This window comes from Gossypium arboreum, chromosome 3 (genome assembly GCF_025698485.1).
Source record: "Gossypium arboreum isolate Shixiya-1 chromosome 3, ASM2569848v2, whole genome shotgun sequence".
Lineage (NCBI taxonomy): Eukaryota > Viridiplantae > Streptophyta > Magnoliopsida > Malvales > Malvaceae > Gossypium > Gossypium arboreum.
In genome coordinates this window covers 122,619,182-122,635,253 of record NC_069072.1, presented here as the reverse complement: position 1 = coordinate 122,635,253, position 16,072 = coordinate 122,619,182, and the positions used below count along the sequence as shown (strand labels likewise).

General features: G+C 32.3%; 1 protein-coding gene across 1 annotated transcript; it reads right to left on the bottom strand.

The window, feature by feature from the left end:
- Positions 1-9,989: 9,989 nt before the first annotated feature.
- On the bottom strand, positions 9,990-15,598 carry LOC128290084 (uncharacterized). The gene is made up of 3 exons (XM_053025308.1): positions 14,957-15,598; positions 10,625-10,711; positions 9,990-10,008 (listed from the first exon to the last, which is right to left on the bottom strand). Exons 1-2 carry the CDS (start codon positions 15,423-15,425, stop codon positions 10,656-10,658), a joined length of 525 nt encoding a protein of 174 aa, XP_052881268.1. The 5' UTR covers positions 15,426-15,598; the 3' UTR covers positions 9,990-10,008; positions 10,625-10,655.
- Between the last annotated feature and the right edge of the window lie 474 nt (positions 15,599-16,072).

Genomic DNA, 16,072 nt, shown 5'->3' with positions numbered 1-16,072 from the left:
ATTTGATTTCTAATATAAGAATCTTCATAATACTTTTATCGTAAATTTGTCGCCACATGAATAATAAGCTTATACCCAAATTTATTGTGTTGGAGTTAAATTTTTTTTAAAGTCCCACAACTATAATACATATACAAATATATATATATATATATATATATATATATATTTATGATCAATCGTAATATAAAACTTAACCAATATACAATACAACAAAGAAAGAATAAGATTCAAACCTTTTAAGGTCTAGTGCCTTAGCTTTTGCTAATAGTGTCTTTAATCTAATCATTGTCTGAGTCACTTGTCCAAGTTCGAGGGCTTATTTGAAAAGTAAGAGAATTTTGATAAAATATAAACTTGAAAAATAGGGTTGGACAAAAAAATAAGACTAATTCTCTAAACAAGTTAAGTTTCAGGTAAAATTATTTTTGTTCAGGATCGAGCCAGTCAGAATTAGTTGTTTTGTTGTTGTTTCATTATTGTTTTGCTTTCATTTTATTATTATATTGCTATTATATTATTATTATTGTTTAGATATTGTATAACTCATGTTTTATTATTAAATTTGCAACTTTGCTAAGTTACAACTATCTTAGTGTTTTTAAGTATAAAGGCTTTTCTAATGTATTTTTAATTTGTTAGGAAATATTTATTTTAATATTTTTAATGTATTTAATGTATTATATTTTTAAGTTTATTTTTATATAAAATAATTTTAAAAAATAAATACGGGCTAGACAGATCAAATTTAGATTTAGTATTTTTAATTTGAATAAAACTTAAACATAATTTTAAGTTTATTTTTCGTACTAAACCGAATCTAAACCTAAAAATAAATCTAAAATTTTATATTGACCAGATAGGTGTGTAGTGTCTAAACCTCATGAATAAAGATTAGATATTTTTAAATAAAATTTTGACTTCAAAATTTATAATAAAAATCAATTTTTTAAAAAAATTGATATCAAATATAGAAAGATGTGTATAAAAACAAAGGGGTTAATGGTCTACAGCGGCTGGCATCAAAAGTAGACCAACATGGATATTCGTCATTATCCTTGGTAAATGTGTGAATTTGCATAATGTCAAGAGTATGGTGAGATTTATACTCTAAAACAAAATCTATCTCTACTGGAATTGAATTAGTGTAATGCTATGTGAGTGGAGCCATCCACTCTAATTTTAATTTGATTCAATTGGAATCAAGATTTATTTATAAAATTTTAGTTAACTCATTCAATTCACATTTACATCATACCATATTTTTTAAGGTTGAGTTAAAGTTGTAATAAAATTTTAGGTTCGATTGATAAGTGTGGCTTTAGCTCAGTTTGAAAAATAAGTTTAAATATTTGTCTAAGTCTAGCTTGCCTGTATTAATTTTTTAATTTTTGTTTTTATATAAAAAATAAAAAATATGATATATCAAATATACTAAAATATTAAAATAAAATTTTTCCAACAAATTGAAAATAAATTAAAAAATATTTGTACTTAAATAACAATAAGATAAGTACAACTTAACAAGCAAATACCTCTAAAATAGTAGCAAAATTAACAATAAAACAAGTGTTATACAATATCCAAACATTAACAACAAAATAGTAGTAACATAATAATAAAATGGTAGCAAAATTGTGGCAAAAAGTGAGAAAACAACAACAAAACATGAAAGAATAAGGATTTTTTTAATGAAAATTCGAGCCAACCCAAACTCAAAAAAATCTTATCCGAGGCTCAATCCATTTTCTAAACAGGCCTATATTTTTGCCCAAACTCTCTCATTTTTCGAGCGAGAATGGGGCTGAATGACCCGACCCATGAACAACTCTATTTTTATTTAAGTGGTAAAGTTGAAAGTTTAAATATTATATGGGTTTTAAGTTCAAATCTCATTATATGTAGGTTTTAATAGTGTAACTTTATAAATACATGGTTTTTAATCAAATTGAGTATTAGTTTAGTCAAACTCTTAAATGATATTAGATTACTTGATTATAGTACACTCGTGACGTGGATGAAAAAGCTAATATAACATGTATATTTATAAAAAAATATTAAAGCTAAATAAGGCTTTGGTTAAAATGCATTTTAGGTTCAAATTTCATTATAATAATATTTTATAAATATATATATAAATATAAAAATACCTTCAGATTAATATTTGTTATTTTGTACGAGTCAAAGGTTTTAGTGTTAGTGTCTAGTTGATTTGTGACAAGATCTCAATCAAGAGCTTAAACGACTTAATTGGTTTCATGAGTCAATGGGGAGTCAACTAATTTAGAAAATTATCAAAATACCCTTCTATAAAGTAAGTTATATTATTACAAGAATACTCTTGTTTATTTATTTATTATTATACGATTTTATATAAAAAAATGAATAACAACTCAATTATGATGAATTTTGAACCCATGACACAATAAATCTTAGACATTTAATTTTATTATTTCAACTAAAATTTTATTTAATATCACTTTTAACAAATATGTTTATCATTTAAAATTTTACGAGAGTGTTATAATCTAGTAATTTGAATATATGTTATAATTATAAGTTAAATTATAGAAATGTATAATAATATTAAAAGGATAAATATTAAAATTATACATGAATTTTAGTTTAATGTGTAATTTGGTGTAATTATACATATGAGACTTTAATTGTAATTTAAATGTATATATAAAATTTTAATTTTGATTTAACTTTATAAATTTAAATAATAAATACATCAATTTTAATTTTATATAGAATACATATATCACTATTTGTATATGTAATATGTTAAGGATAAATAATGTTATATTAATAATTACATTAATGTTCTATAAAAATTAAATCAAAATATTTAATATATAAAATTACATAAAATTAAAATTTATATATATCTGACCAAAATTCATTTACACTTTTAAAAATTATCGAATTATCTCATAAATATATAGGTTTGTTTGCTATGATTATTAGTTACAATCATAAATTTAAAAATACGTAAAAAGCATATAGTGGAAAATGATAATATCGTAACATTATAAATTATGTTCAAAAACACTATACATGTTGTCGCTTCTTATATTGACATACGGCATTTTTAAATGTTTTGTGGAAAGTGGAATCAGGTGGGAAAGGAATGGTGGAGGGGAAGGTGAAGTAAATAAATAATTAAAATGACGAGAGAGGGAAATGGAAGGAAAAATAAAAATAAAATGGTTTATGTTATTAATATTTTATTATTAAATAGATATTCATTAAAATCAATATAAGTTTATAACATTTTAGAACGAGATTTATTTTATTTATATATTTTTTATACATTGTAGTATCTTATTTGTAATTTTTATTGACATGGTAATATGTGAAAATACAATTTGATAATTATAAAAAATAAAAGTTAAATATAACCATTAAGTGATATATAAATTAAATGGTAAACTATAAAATAGTCACTTTTGTTTGTATCGATTATATTTTAGTTATTTATATTTGAAATGTTATGTTTCAGTCATTTACATTATTATTTTGTTACGAAGGTGTCACTATACCATTAAGCTCCGTTACCTCTTTAACGATGGGCCTACGTGGTAGTCCAAATTAAATTTATTTAATTAAAAACCTATTTTCATCTCTGCAACTGGATATCCTAGTTGACATTTAAAACTCATTTAGACTACCGTTAGGGAGGTAACGAAGGTTAATGGTACAGTGAGCACTTCGTAAGAAAACGATAACGTAAGTAACTTGCAATAACCCAATTTGCTCGGGCCCATCAAAATAAACAAAAAAAAATTCTTAAAGTCCAAATAAAAAAAAAAGTCTAGTACAAACCTAAATAAAATTACAAACCCAAAATCTTACAAACCCAAAAATTACAGACCCAGTAGCCCATAACATTAAGTTTTTTAGAAAAAATCCTAACCCTAATACCCCATGTGCGCCGCACCCATCTGCTGCTACCCACATGCCTCCGCAGCGCACCTAACGCCCGAGACCTGGCACCCTTGGCCGTCTTGCACCGAAATGGCAAAGTCCCCCCTCTGTTGACCTCTCCAATACCTGCAAGCAAAATAAAAAGGAGGACACAAAGCAGAGAAACAATAGCCTAGACAATAGTGTAAAATCAAATCTTCGACTATAAAAGCCACAAAATCATCGATGTATTTTTTACAGACGACATTAATAAAAAAACAGACTTCAAAGTTGAAAGAGTTGATTCTTTTATTTTTAGTTTTTTAATTTATTTTAATAAAAACATAAAACAAAATAAAAAAAAGGAGAAACCTTACCCTTTTCTTTTCACGTTTTTTGTTGTCATGAGACGAAAGAGGTTGCTATCTCTAATGAAAGATGGCACTTTTGGGGAAATTACCTTTTTTATCTCTCCAGCCACTGTGGACGGCGGCGCTGGCGACCGGTGGCCGCCATGGTGGCCGATGGCCGGACATTTGGCCGGCCTTAGAGCCTGCTGCAGAGAAAAAATGGGAGGTTTTTTTTTTTGAAAGAAGAAATAAATTTTTTATCTCTTCGGCCATCGTGAATGGCGGCGCCATCGCCGCGATCGGTGGCCGCCACGGTGGTCGACAGTCGAACCTTTGGCCGGCCTTAGGGCCTACTGTAGAGAAAAAATGGGAGGGGTTTTCTTTTAAGGAAGAAACGATTTTTTTTGTTTAAATAGGCGACCTAAACGGTGCCGTTTTGGGCCGATGTTCAAACGTCAAAATGACATCGTTTTGACGACTCGGGGCACGACTCGATCCGTCCCCTAGGATTCGAGTGTTTTCGCCTGGAAGGGATATTTATCCCTTGGATCCTTCCTCCTTTTTTATAATTTTCAATCTAGTCCTATTTAAGCTTTATGTATTTAAAATTTTTCCGCATAATTTTGCTCTTGTTTCATTTCAGTCTTCTATGAAACGCCGCACTTTAAGGGCTGGGATAATTTCTCATTTAGTCCCTGTCTCTTTGCGAGCGTTTTATTTAGGCCTTAATTTTTTTTTCTTTTAAATTTGGCCATGCAATATCATTCTATTTTTGATTTGGTCCTTCGATTTACCAAAGGATACAGCGCATTCAGTGGGGTTTGAGATATTTTCCCAGTTAATCCCTATTCCTTTTTACGCATTCCATTTTAGTCTTTGACCCTGTTTTGATTATTTATTATTTATATTTTAGCCCCTTTTGTTTTATTTTATTCTATTTGTCCTGTTAATTTTATTTTAGTTACTATTAAGACCTCTTATTTTAATTACGTCATTTTATTTATTCATTCACTTGTTTATTTATTCCTTATTCCATTTATTCCATTCATTTATCTATTCATTTACTCATTTATCCATGTATTATTCATTTATTTATTTATTTTGCTTCAATCCTTATGTTCATTTATTTATCGTCTTTGTCATTTTTTTTGTTAATATTTTATTTCCTTTCATTGATTTTTTTCTTGTGTATGCTTTCATTATTATTACTATTTTATTAATATTTGTTCATCTACTTATTTATTACCCCTTTTATATATTTTCTTTACTTTTATTTTTTTACTTGTTCATTTTATTCATTATTATTATCATTACTTTTATCTTATTTTTATTACTTTGTCGTTTCTTTTATCATTCTCGCATCGTTTACGTTTATAATCGTCTTAAGGCATCTAACATCTTTATTTTTATTTTATTATTTTTATGTATTTTATCACTTTATTTATTTTACACCACAGTTAATATTCTTACTATCATTATAGTTACATTGATATTATCATATCATTCCTCTATTCACTTATTATGTGTTATTTAAATATTCTATCCAGTATAACCATTTTAAAATCGCTACAAGCATTATGAAATTAGCCGCTTTTACCCCAAAATGAGAAAAATACTTATCGTTTTAATATTACACTTATTATTGTTCAAAATAAATTTTCGAAAAAATAGGCAATGTTCTATATTTGGAAGTTCGAGAAAATCTTACCCTAACTTACGGGGTTTTGATTTTCTCGTTGAACTCTAATAACTGAATATCCTTTTAAAATTAAAATACGTAAGATTTCAAATAAAAATAAAGGCAAGCTTATTCTCAAAGGTTCAAGATGTCCTGTCTTAACTTACGGGATGTGACATTTTGTCATCTCACGACGAGAAGGCCTTTAACGTTTATTTCAAGCAATTTGTAAGCAAAATTAACATTAATGCAAAGAGAGATCGTATTCTTTAAATTATTTTCAAGTTCTCAACCTTCGACACTAAGACATGAATTAATCAATTAGGTGCCAATTTTGGGCGTTACGAGGGTGCTAACCCTTCCTCGTGCGTAACTGACTCCCAAACCCATTTTTCTGAACTTTGTAGACCAAAAATCGTTGTTTTAATAAATCAAACATTTTATTAAAACGATCAAATTATGAGGTGATCCGATCACACCTTATAAAAAGGATTGGTGGAACTCCCAATTTTCGTTTTCAAAAAAAAAGTCGATTTTCAAAAAAAATGGTTTCTACAGCTTGGCGACTCCACTGGGGACAAAATAAGAGAGTCAAGCCACAAGTTGATTATTTCTTGTCTTTTTGTCGAAAATTGAGAATTCGATTTAAACTTACGATCCTTTCATTGCATTTCATTTTTATGGTCTGCATCATTTCGATATGTTTGCTTTATTGGTTTGAGTCTTTTAATATATCTCGGCATATTGCATTGCATAATCGGTGGATTTTACCCTTTTAAGTGGGTGTGAGAAACTATTCCTTCATGAGGTTTTCACCTCCGTATAGGATAGAAGATCGTCTGTACCTATATCTTCGTGAGATTTTTATCTCCGTATAGCCATAGGGAAATGTATTCCCATGAACCGAACTCGATTCGCATGAGCCTATAATGGGTAAGGATCGAGGAATCTTTCGGTTCAGGTACCTTTACTTTAGAACCGAACCACATATAATGATCCCTAAGAGTTTACCCTAGGTAGAACTGCACCAAGCCCTAATGGTTACCCGAATAGGCAATTTATTTATTATTTCTTGCTTTATTTGAATTCTAGCTTTGTATACTAACTTATTTTGTTTTGATTTAACTATGATTGCATGACATTTTCATCATAAAAAAAGTGTTGATTCACATTCAGTTGCTAAATAGAGAGCTTGCCATGGAGAATGGATTTTTTGATAAAGTGGAAGATAATGCGGCTGTGTAACAGCCCGATTTTGGGCTTAGTTAAAATAGTAGTTTCGAGACCACAAATCCAAAGTCAAAAAAATTATTTTATTATTAAATTGGTGTTATAGCATGATTATACAAGTGCATGAAAAATTTGATGGATTAATTTTAGCGCTTGGAAGCTTAATTTTGAAAAAGGACTAAATCGCATAAAGGGAAAAGTTGTGAATTGCTGGAAAATGGTGTTAAATGGACATAGATTATAAATTAGGGGTATTTAATATACTAATAGGCCAATTTTTAAGTCATAGGCGGCCATTGAAACAAAGAAAGTCAAAAAAATCAAGGGTTGTTGGCATTAGGTGATGTATTTGACTAATAAATAAAATAAAGAGAAAATGTTGTCATCTTTTTTTTCTTTCTTCCTTATTCCACCAATTTTTCCTTCAAGAAATAGCCATGGGAGCTTGAAACTTTCAGCCCCTTATTCCTCTATTAAGTAAGTGATTTAAATGGTTATTTTTGATGATTTTGGTACTTTTGGAACCCTTGTAGCATGAGCTACCTATTGAGAGGACTATTTTGCAAAATGGTTAAAAGTTTAGAGATTCACCATAAGATAATTTATGATATATTCTGAAATTTTATGGAAGAAAATGAATCTTAGTTGCTTAATAAACAACTTTTGTGAAGTGGTGTTCATGAAAAACACCTCAAAATGGCTAGTTTGTAGTATTTGTAAAATAGATAGTATTGTGGTGAAATAATGGAAATTTTGGGTTGCTATAAGAGTAAAAAGAGTTTTTCTAGGCTTAATACATGAAGAAATTCGATAAAAATCGATTTTCAAGCCTAGGGGTAAAATGGTCATTTTGTGAAAGTCTAGGGGCAAAATGGCCATTTTACAAAAAATGTGAATTTTTGATTGTCTAAATTTATTTAGTTATTAAATGAGTGAATTTTTATTATTTTAAATCAAGAAATACAAAATCTGAACCTAGACCGGGAGAAGGCCAAGCAAGTAGATTAAACCGACTAGTCGCCTACGTTTTGTAATCCGAGGTAAGTTGTATGTTAATAATGCAACTATATTGTTATGATGTGTAATTGAATTGATATTGCATAAATTGTTTTGATTGTGAATATGAGTATGGATATTGAGAAATTAATGTAATAAAGACTCCCGATTGAACATTAGAAATAGAATTGGATATTCATGCCATGACATTGGGTGATATGTGTGCTAGTGTAAGACATGTCTAAGACATGCATCAGCTACATAATGTGAGCCAGTGTAAGAATTGTCTGGGACATGCATCTGTATTGAGACGAGAGTTAGTGTAAGATATGTTTGAGACATGCATCAGCCTCGAGATATACAAGCTAGTATAAGACCTGTCTGGGACATGGCGTCAGCTTATTGTGTGTCAGTGAAAGACCTGTCTAGGACATGGCATCGACACCGATAGATGAGAGCAAGTGTAAGATCTATCTGGGACACGGCATCGGCCTTGATATATGAAAGTCAGTGTAAGACCTGTCTGGGACATGGCATCGACTTTGATGTACTAGCTAGTGTAAGACCATGTCTGGGATATGGTGTCAGCATCTTATCCCATGTCTGGGGCTATTGAATATCGTGCAGTATTCTAAATGGTTCAACGGAAGATTTATGATTTATATCGAAATGAGAGAACTTATGACCATGTGGTGAGTGTACAGGTACTTAAATGAGAATTATGAAACACGAGCTTCATTTACGTTGTATGTTTACTAAAGGAGGAAAGTGAGTAAGTTGTGCCTATGACTACTTATGTATTTTACACGAATTATGAAATGTGAGTTCAAACCAATGTTGTATGAATGGTGAGAAACAAATATGAGCAAGTAATATTTATGAATCCTTACTTTCATGTGCAAATCGAGATATGTTGGGAGTATGATCCTGTAACACTCCTTACCCGAGACTGTTGCCAGAATCGAGCACGAGGCATTACTAAACTTATTCTATCCCTTAAATAGGTTTAAATTGTTTATTTAAGCATTTGAATGTGTTGCCATTCTGCGTCGTAGTCGCCTAAAAATTCATATCTTGAGTTCAAACTCGAAATTAAGATCCGTAAATTTTTCCTGAAACTAGACTCATATATCTATCTACTAATTTTTTTCATAGATTTTTGACTTGGCCAATTAGTACAGTTTATTAGTTAAAGTTTCCCTATTTCAAAACTCGATTGCACTAACCTCTTGTTACTACGAACCATGTTTCTTCCTGTACAAAATTCATATCACTAAGACGTTTGTTTCTATTAAAACTAGACTCAACAAGGATTATAACCATATAAAGTATACCTTCTAATTAGTTTTGTATAATTTATGGTGAATTTCCAAATTTGAAACAGGGGTTCCAGAAATCGCTCCCTGTTTCACTAAAACTCAGATATATCATGAAATATAATACCTTTACCTATTTTTCTTATTCCATAAGAAAATAGACATAATAAGCTTTAATTTCATATATTATTCATCTTCAAACTATGTTTATACAATTTTAGTGATTTTTCAAAGTTACGTCATTGTTGTTACTTGAATCATTTTTAGGTTACTTTCACATTTTTCATAATTTTCATGTGATAATCACCATTCAATCATACATATTAATAAACATGCATATCATCGGCCATTTTATTAGCTAATCACTAGCAAGTATTTACACATCATTCATTGTTCATATTATACCAAAAGTGGCTAAGTTTCTATACATGCCATACACAAAACAAAACGCCTAATTATACCGAGTTATTTCTTTGATAGTGTGATCGGCCTCCGACGCTTCCTTCGATCCCGAGTGGCTAGATAAGTACTATAAGAAGAATAAAATAAAGAGATTAAGCACTAGGCTTAGTAAGCTTACAAGCAAATAAATCACAACATTCAACATAATGGATAATTATGCATAATATCATCTAACATCATAAATTTTTTACTTCTCAATTTCTATCTTTTCTTTATTCCCTTACCTTCTTTCTTACCCGACCTTTCCTTTTCATAAGTATAATCTACTTTTCCTTTGCTGTTAATTCACTGTAATTTAACTCGTATCGACCCGTTGAACCACTCGGAATACTAAGGATACTAGGGTCGTTCTGTCTATCAATATCTCGCCAATGCCATGTCTTTGACATGGACTTACATGAATTATTCTGTCTCCAATGCCATATATAATATGGACTTACATGGCTCAATCCTGTCTCCAAAGCCATATTTCTAATATGGACTTACATGGCTCATTTCGTTCATCCTGTCAACCCTAATATCCTAACATTCCTAGGGTTCAACCGGCTTTCTAACACTTTTCCTCTGTCACTTCAACTTAAATTCGACTTTAAATATTTTCATAACATAAATATATAAATGCTGAAATTGACAATAATAATGTAAAATAAAATAATATTGCATTTATTTCTTTGTAAACTTACCTCGATACAAAATGTGACTAAACTTTACAATTTAGTCCTTTACTTTTTCTTTTCCCCGATCTACTCTCGAATTTCGCTCTTCTTGATCTATAATAGTAAATTTAGCTTATTTAATATCAACATTTATCAAAACAACCCTTTACTCAAACTTTGGCAAAATTACAATTTTGCCCCTAAACTTTCACATATTTGTACTTTTTCCCCAAGGCTCATAAATTAAACTTCATCCTATTTTCTTATGTTTTATGACATGCTGATAATTTTTCCCTTCTATGGCAACATCAAATTCACACACTAACATGTACTTATGACTATTAGGTATTTTTACCGATTAAGCCTTTTTACTCGTTTTCACTTAAAACCAAGTAGCACAAGTTGTCTAACATAATTTAAAACCTCATATTCCATCATAAAACATCAAAATACATAAATTTCACCTATGGGTATTTTTCCAAATTTGATTCCTAACTTAAATTATTGCTAGCATAAGCTTTATCGAAAATGGGACTTCAAAACGTAAAGATCATTAAAAGCGGGCTTGGAATCACTTACTATGAAGCTTGAAAGTTGAAGAAACCCCAGCTATGGAGAGAGGTAAGGTTCTGCTGGTAACTTGAAGAAGATGATACAATTTTATCATCTTTTTACCTTTTATTAATGTTAATAACCAAATGACCAAAATGCCCTCCTTACTAAACTTTCAAAATTCCTTCCATGTCCTAATTTTGTCCATGAACTTAAAATTGGTCAAATTACCATTTAAGATCTCCTAATTAATATTCCAAAATAATTTCATACTAAAACTTCTAGAATGCAAGTTTTGTAAATTATTCGATTTAGTCCTTAACCTCAATTTAAGCACTTTATGCATAGAATTTTATCACGAAATTTTCACACAATCATGTAATCATACCACGAACCTCAAAATAATAATAAAATATATTTTTTTACCCTGAATTTGTGGTTTCGCAAACCATTATTCGTTTAGGCCCTATTTGAATGTTACATTTCTCCCTTTAGGGATTTTCGTCCCAAAATCTTACCCGTGAAGAGATATGGGTACTTGTTTTCGCGATAGCCTCTTCGGGTTCCCATGTAGCCTCGTCTACCCCATGTCTATTCCATAGTACTTTCACAAGTACAATACTTTTGTTCCTTAATTGCTTTACCTCTCGAGCTAGAATCTTTCTTGGTTCTTCACCGTAAGTCATGTCCGTCAATCTCAACCTCTGTTTAAGAAATCACATGTGACGGATCTGAACGATAACGACGTAGCATAGACACATGAAATACATTATGAATCTTCTCTAACTCAATCGGTAAAGCTAACCGATATGCTAATGGTCCGACTCTCTCAATCACTTCAAACGGTCCAATAAAACGTGGACTTAGTTTGCCTTTCTTGCCAAATCGAGAACTTTCTTCCACGGGATACTTTCAAAAAACTTTGTCACCAACTTGATATTCGATCTCTTTTCTTTTAAATCGCATACGACTTCACCGTCTCAAGTCGCTTTTAAACAATTTCGATAACTTTCACTTTTTCTTCCGTTTCTTTAACTAGATCAATCCCAGAATCGGCTTTCTTTAAGCTCATCCAATATAAAGGTGTGCGGCATTTACGTCCATACAAAGCTTCATAAGGTGCCATCTTCAAACTTGATGATAACTATTATTGTAGGCAAACTCTACCAATGGTAAGTATTTTTCCCAACTACCTTGAAATTCTAATACACAACATCTAAGCATATCTTCAAGTACCGAATAACTCTCTCGACCGACCATCGATTCGAGGGTGAAAAGTCGTACTAAAACTCAACTTCGTACCTAAAGCCTCTTGTAACTTATTCCGAACCATGAAGTAAATCTTGGATCTCTCGTCGAAATGATCGATAATGGCACTCCATGTAGTCTAACTATCTCGAAATGTATAACTCGGCCAACTTGTCAAGTGAATAATCCATACGGATTGGGATAAAATGAGCCGACTTAGTTAGCTTATCAATCACAACCCATATTGCATCTTTCTTTTCAGTGTTAACGGCAATCCATCACAAAATCCATAGTAACTCGTCCCATTTCCATTCCTAACTAGCACAAAGTTGCAATAATCCCGAGGGTACCTGATGTTCGGCCTTTACCTGTTGACAAATCAAGCATCTAGAAACAAACTCTGAAATATCTCTTTTCATTCCTACCCACCAATACAATTTCTTCAAATCATTATACATTTTTGTACTGCCTGGATGAATAGATAAAGAACGCTATGTGCTTCAGTAAAATCTTTCGAATAAGCTCATCATTCTTTGGTACACAAATTCGTCTCTAAACATCAAACAACCATCGAACCAATCCGAAATCGATTCTATGCCCGACTCACATTGAACTCTTTTAGCTTGTAACTCATTATCATCTTTCGAGCTTCACAAATCTCTTCAAGAAATACCGGTTTAGCTCTAAATTCAGCTAAAATAGAACCATCATCGACATGGCTAAATTGGTATTCAAAGCTCGCAATGTAAATAAAAGTTTCGCTTAAAGCGTCAACAACTACATTTGCCTTACCTGGGTGATAATAAATCACTAACTCATAATTTTTAAGCAATTCCAACCATCTTCTTTGCCTCAAATTCAAATCTTTTTGAGTCATCAAGTATTTCAAGCTTTTATGATCGATAAATATCCGACACCTTTCACCATACAAATAATGTCTCCAAATCTTCAATGCAAATACAATAGCAGCTAGCTCTAAATCATGTGTCGGATAATTTTTCTCATGTGGCTTCAATTGTCTAGAGGCATAAGCAATTACCTTTCCTTCTGCATGAGTACACAACCGAGCCCATTCAAGGATGCATCATCAGAATCACAAATTTTTACCCGATTCCTTTGTACTAAGATAGGAGCTTCGTCAACAATGCCTTTAACTTGTCAAAACTTTGTTGGCACTTCTCATCCATTCAAACTTAACATCCTTCCGTAGCAGGTCTAAATCAATCGGGTAGCTATCATGGAAAATCCCTCCACAAATCGTCTATAATATCCAAGCAAGACCAAGAAAACTTCTAACCGATACATTTCTAGGAGGCTTCCAATCAACAATGGTTGAAATCTTACTCGTATCAACCTTAATACCTTCACCTGAGACAATATGTCCAAGAAAACCAACTTCTCGTAACCAGAACTCACTTTTGCTGAACTTGGCATACAACCGATTATCTCTCGAATTTGTAAAGCGTTCTCAAATGCTCGCATGCTCGGTCTCATCATGAGAATAAATCAAAATATCATCAATGAACACAACTACAAACTTATCTAAGTATGGTCTAAAAATTCGGTTCATTAAGTCCATAAAAATGGCAGGAGCATTAGTCAAGCCAAATGGCATCACAAGGAACTCATAATGACCATACCTAGTCCGGAAAGTAGTCTTCAGGACATCTGACTCTTTAACTCGCAACTGATAGTATCCGGATCTCAAATCTATCTTGGAAAACACAGTAGCTCCCTTCAATTGATCAAACAAATCATCAATTCTAGGCAATGGATACTTGTTCTTTATGTTACCTTGTTAAGTTGCCGATAATCTATGCACAATCTCATCGATCCGTCTTTTTTTTCACAAATAGCATTGGTGCACCCCATGGTGAACTCTGGGTCTTACAAAGCCTTTATCTGTTAATTCTCGCAATCGAGCTTTCAATTCTTTCAATTCCAATAGAGCCATTCTATAAGGAGCAATAGAAATGGGCGTGGTACACGGAATCAACTCAATACCAAACTCAACTTCTCTAACAGAGGCAAACCCGGTAGTTCTTAGGAAACACATCGGAAACTCACATACCACAGCAATCGATTCAATTTTCAATTCGGATCTTTAGTGTTCAACATAAAAGCAAGATAAGCTTCATACCCTTTTCTCAAGTATTTCGAAAGACATATAATGAAATTATAGGAAATGAACTATCGACTCTTCCGAATTAACCCAAGAATTTCACCATTTTCACACTTCAACTCAATGAATTTCTTTCCACAATTCACTATCACATCATGTGTAGTCAACCAATCCATACCAAGAATCACATCAAACTCATCAAATGGCAATAGTATGAGATCGGCCGAAAAAACAAGAGCCTCTAATCATTAAAGGACAATTTCTACATACCTTATCTACTAATACATGCTTGCCTAATGGATTCGATACTTTAATCACAAATTCTGTAGATTCTATAGGCATACTTATACTAGGCATCAATTTCATACAAACATAAGAATGAGTTGAACCCGGATCAATCAGAGCAATGACATTAATATCATGTAGAGAAAATGTACCCGTAATCACATCGGGGGAGGATGCCTCTTCGCGTGCACGAATAGCATAAGTCCTTGCAGGGGCTCTAACATCTGGTCTCACAGCCGAATCTCTAGAGGTACCTCTGTTACTTGCTCCTACTCCCGGTTGCCTCGGTGATCTGCCTCTAGTAGGAGCATTTCCGGATCTAGCACTCTGTGTTACCTCTCGGCTAGCCACTTCTGGACATTCTCGTACAAAATGATCTGGAGCACCACATTTATAGCAAACATTTTCGCCCGCCCGACAAGGACCATAATGAAGTCTACCACACCGTGGACACCCTGATCTACCCTGTCTGACATTACCTACACTCGTAGTCGAGGTGGTCTGAGCCTTCGGATCCTTAAATCTGCTACCTCTATTCTGACTAGATTGCCCTGCCGAAAAGCTAGATCTGGTAGAAAACTCTCTGGGCCTCTTGGATGTAGCCTGAAATGATCTGCTCATCTGTCTCTTCTTTGTATCTTGTGTCTCTGTCTCAACTTTGCCTTTTCTTTTTAATAGCTCCTCTGCCTTACAGGCTCTCTCAACTAAAATAACGAACTCTTTTATTTCTAGGACACCCACTGACAGTCGGATATCATCATTTAACCCATCCTCAAACCTTTTACACAGGATAGCCTCTGTGGACACACATTCTTGAGCATATTTACTGAGCACGACAAATTCACGCTCATAATCGGTCACCATCATATTGCCTTGTTTCAATTCCAGAATTCCTTTCTCTTCGGTCAATAAATGGTGGTGATGTACTTTTTACGAAATTCTTCTGAAAGAAATCCCAAGTGACCCTCTCTTCGGGTACAACCGATACAAGTGTCTTCCACCGTAGTAGGTTGAGTCTCTAAGAAGTGATACTACACATTTCATACATTCCTCGGTGTACAAGATAATTCGTCAAAGACTCGATAGTATTTTCCAACCAAAATTTCGCTCTTTTCGCATCATCATCTTTTGTTGCTCGAACTCTTACGCCTTGTTTCTGATTCTATCAACGGTGGTTTTCTCTTACCACTGTACTCGTGGATCGGGAAGCTTGAGCTACATGGGTAGCCCGAGAATCATGAGGGGTGGAGGTCTAGCTCACGGATTCG

Bases quoted from the DNA above. Each gene is read 5' to 3' on its own strand.
- LOC128290084 (XM_053025308.1), bottom strand. From the start codon at position 15,425: ATGAGCAGATCATTTCAGGCTACATCCAAGAGGCCCAGAGAGTTTTCT. The intron at 10,712-14,956 runs GTACATTTTCTC...TTACTATTATAG, and splicing joins CTCCCCCGATGTGATTACGG to ATCAAGAAGAGCGAAATTCG.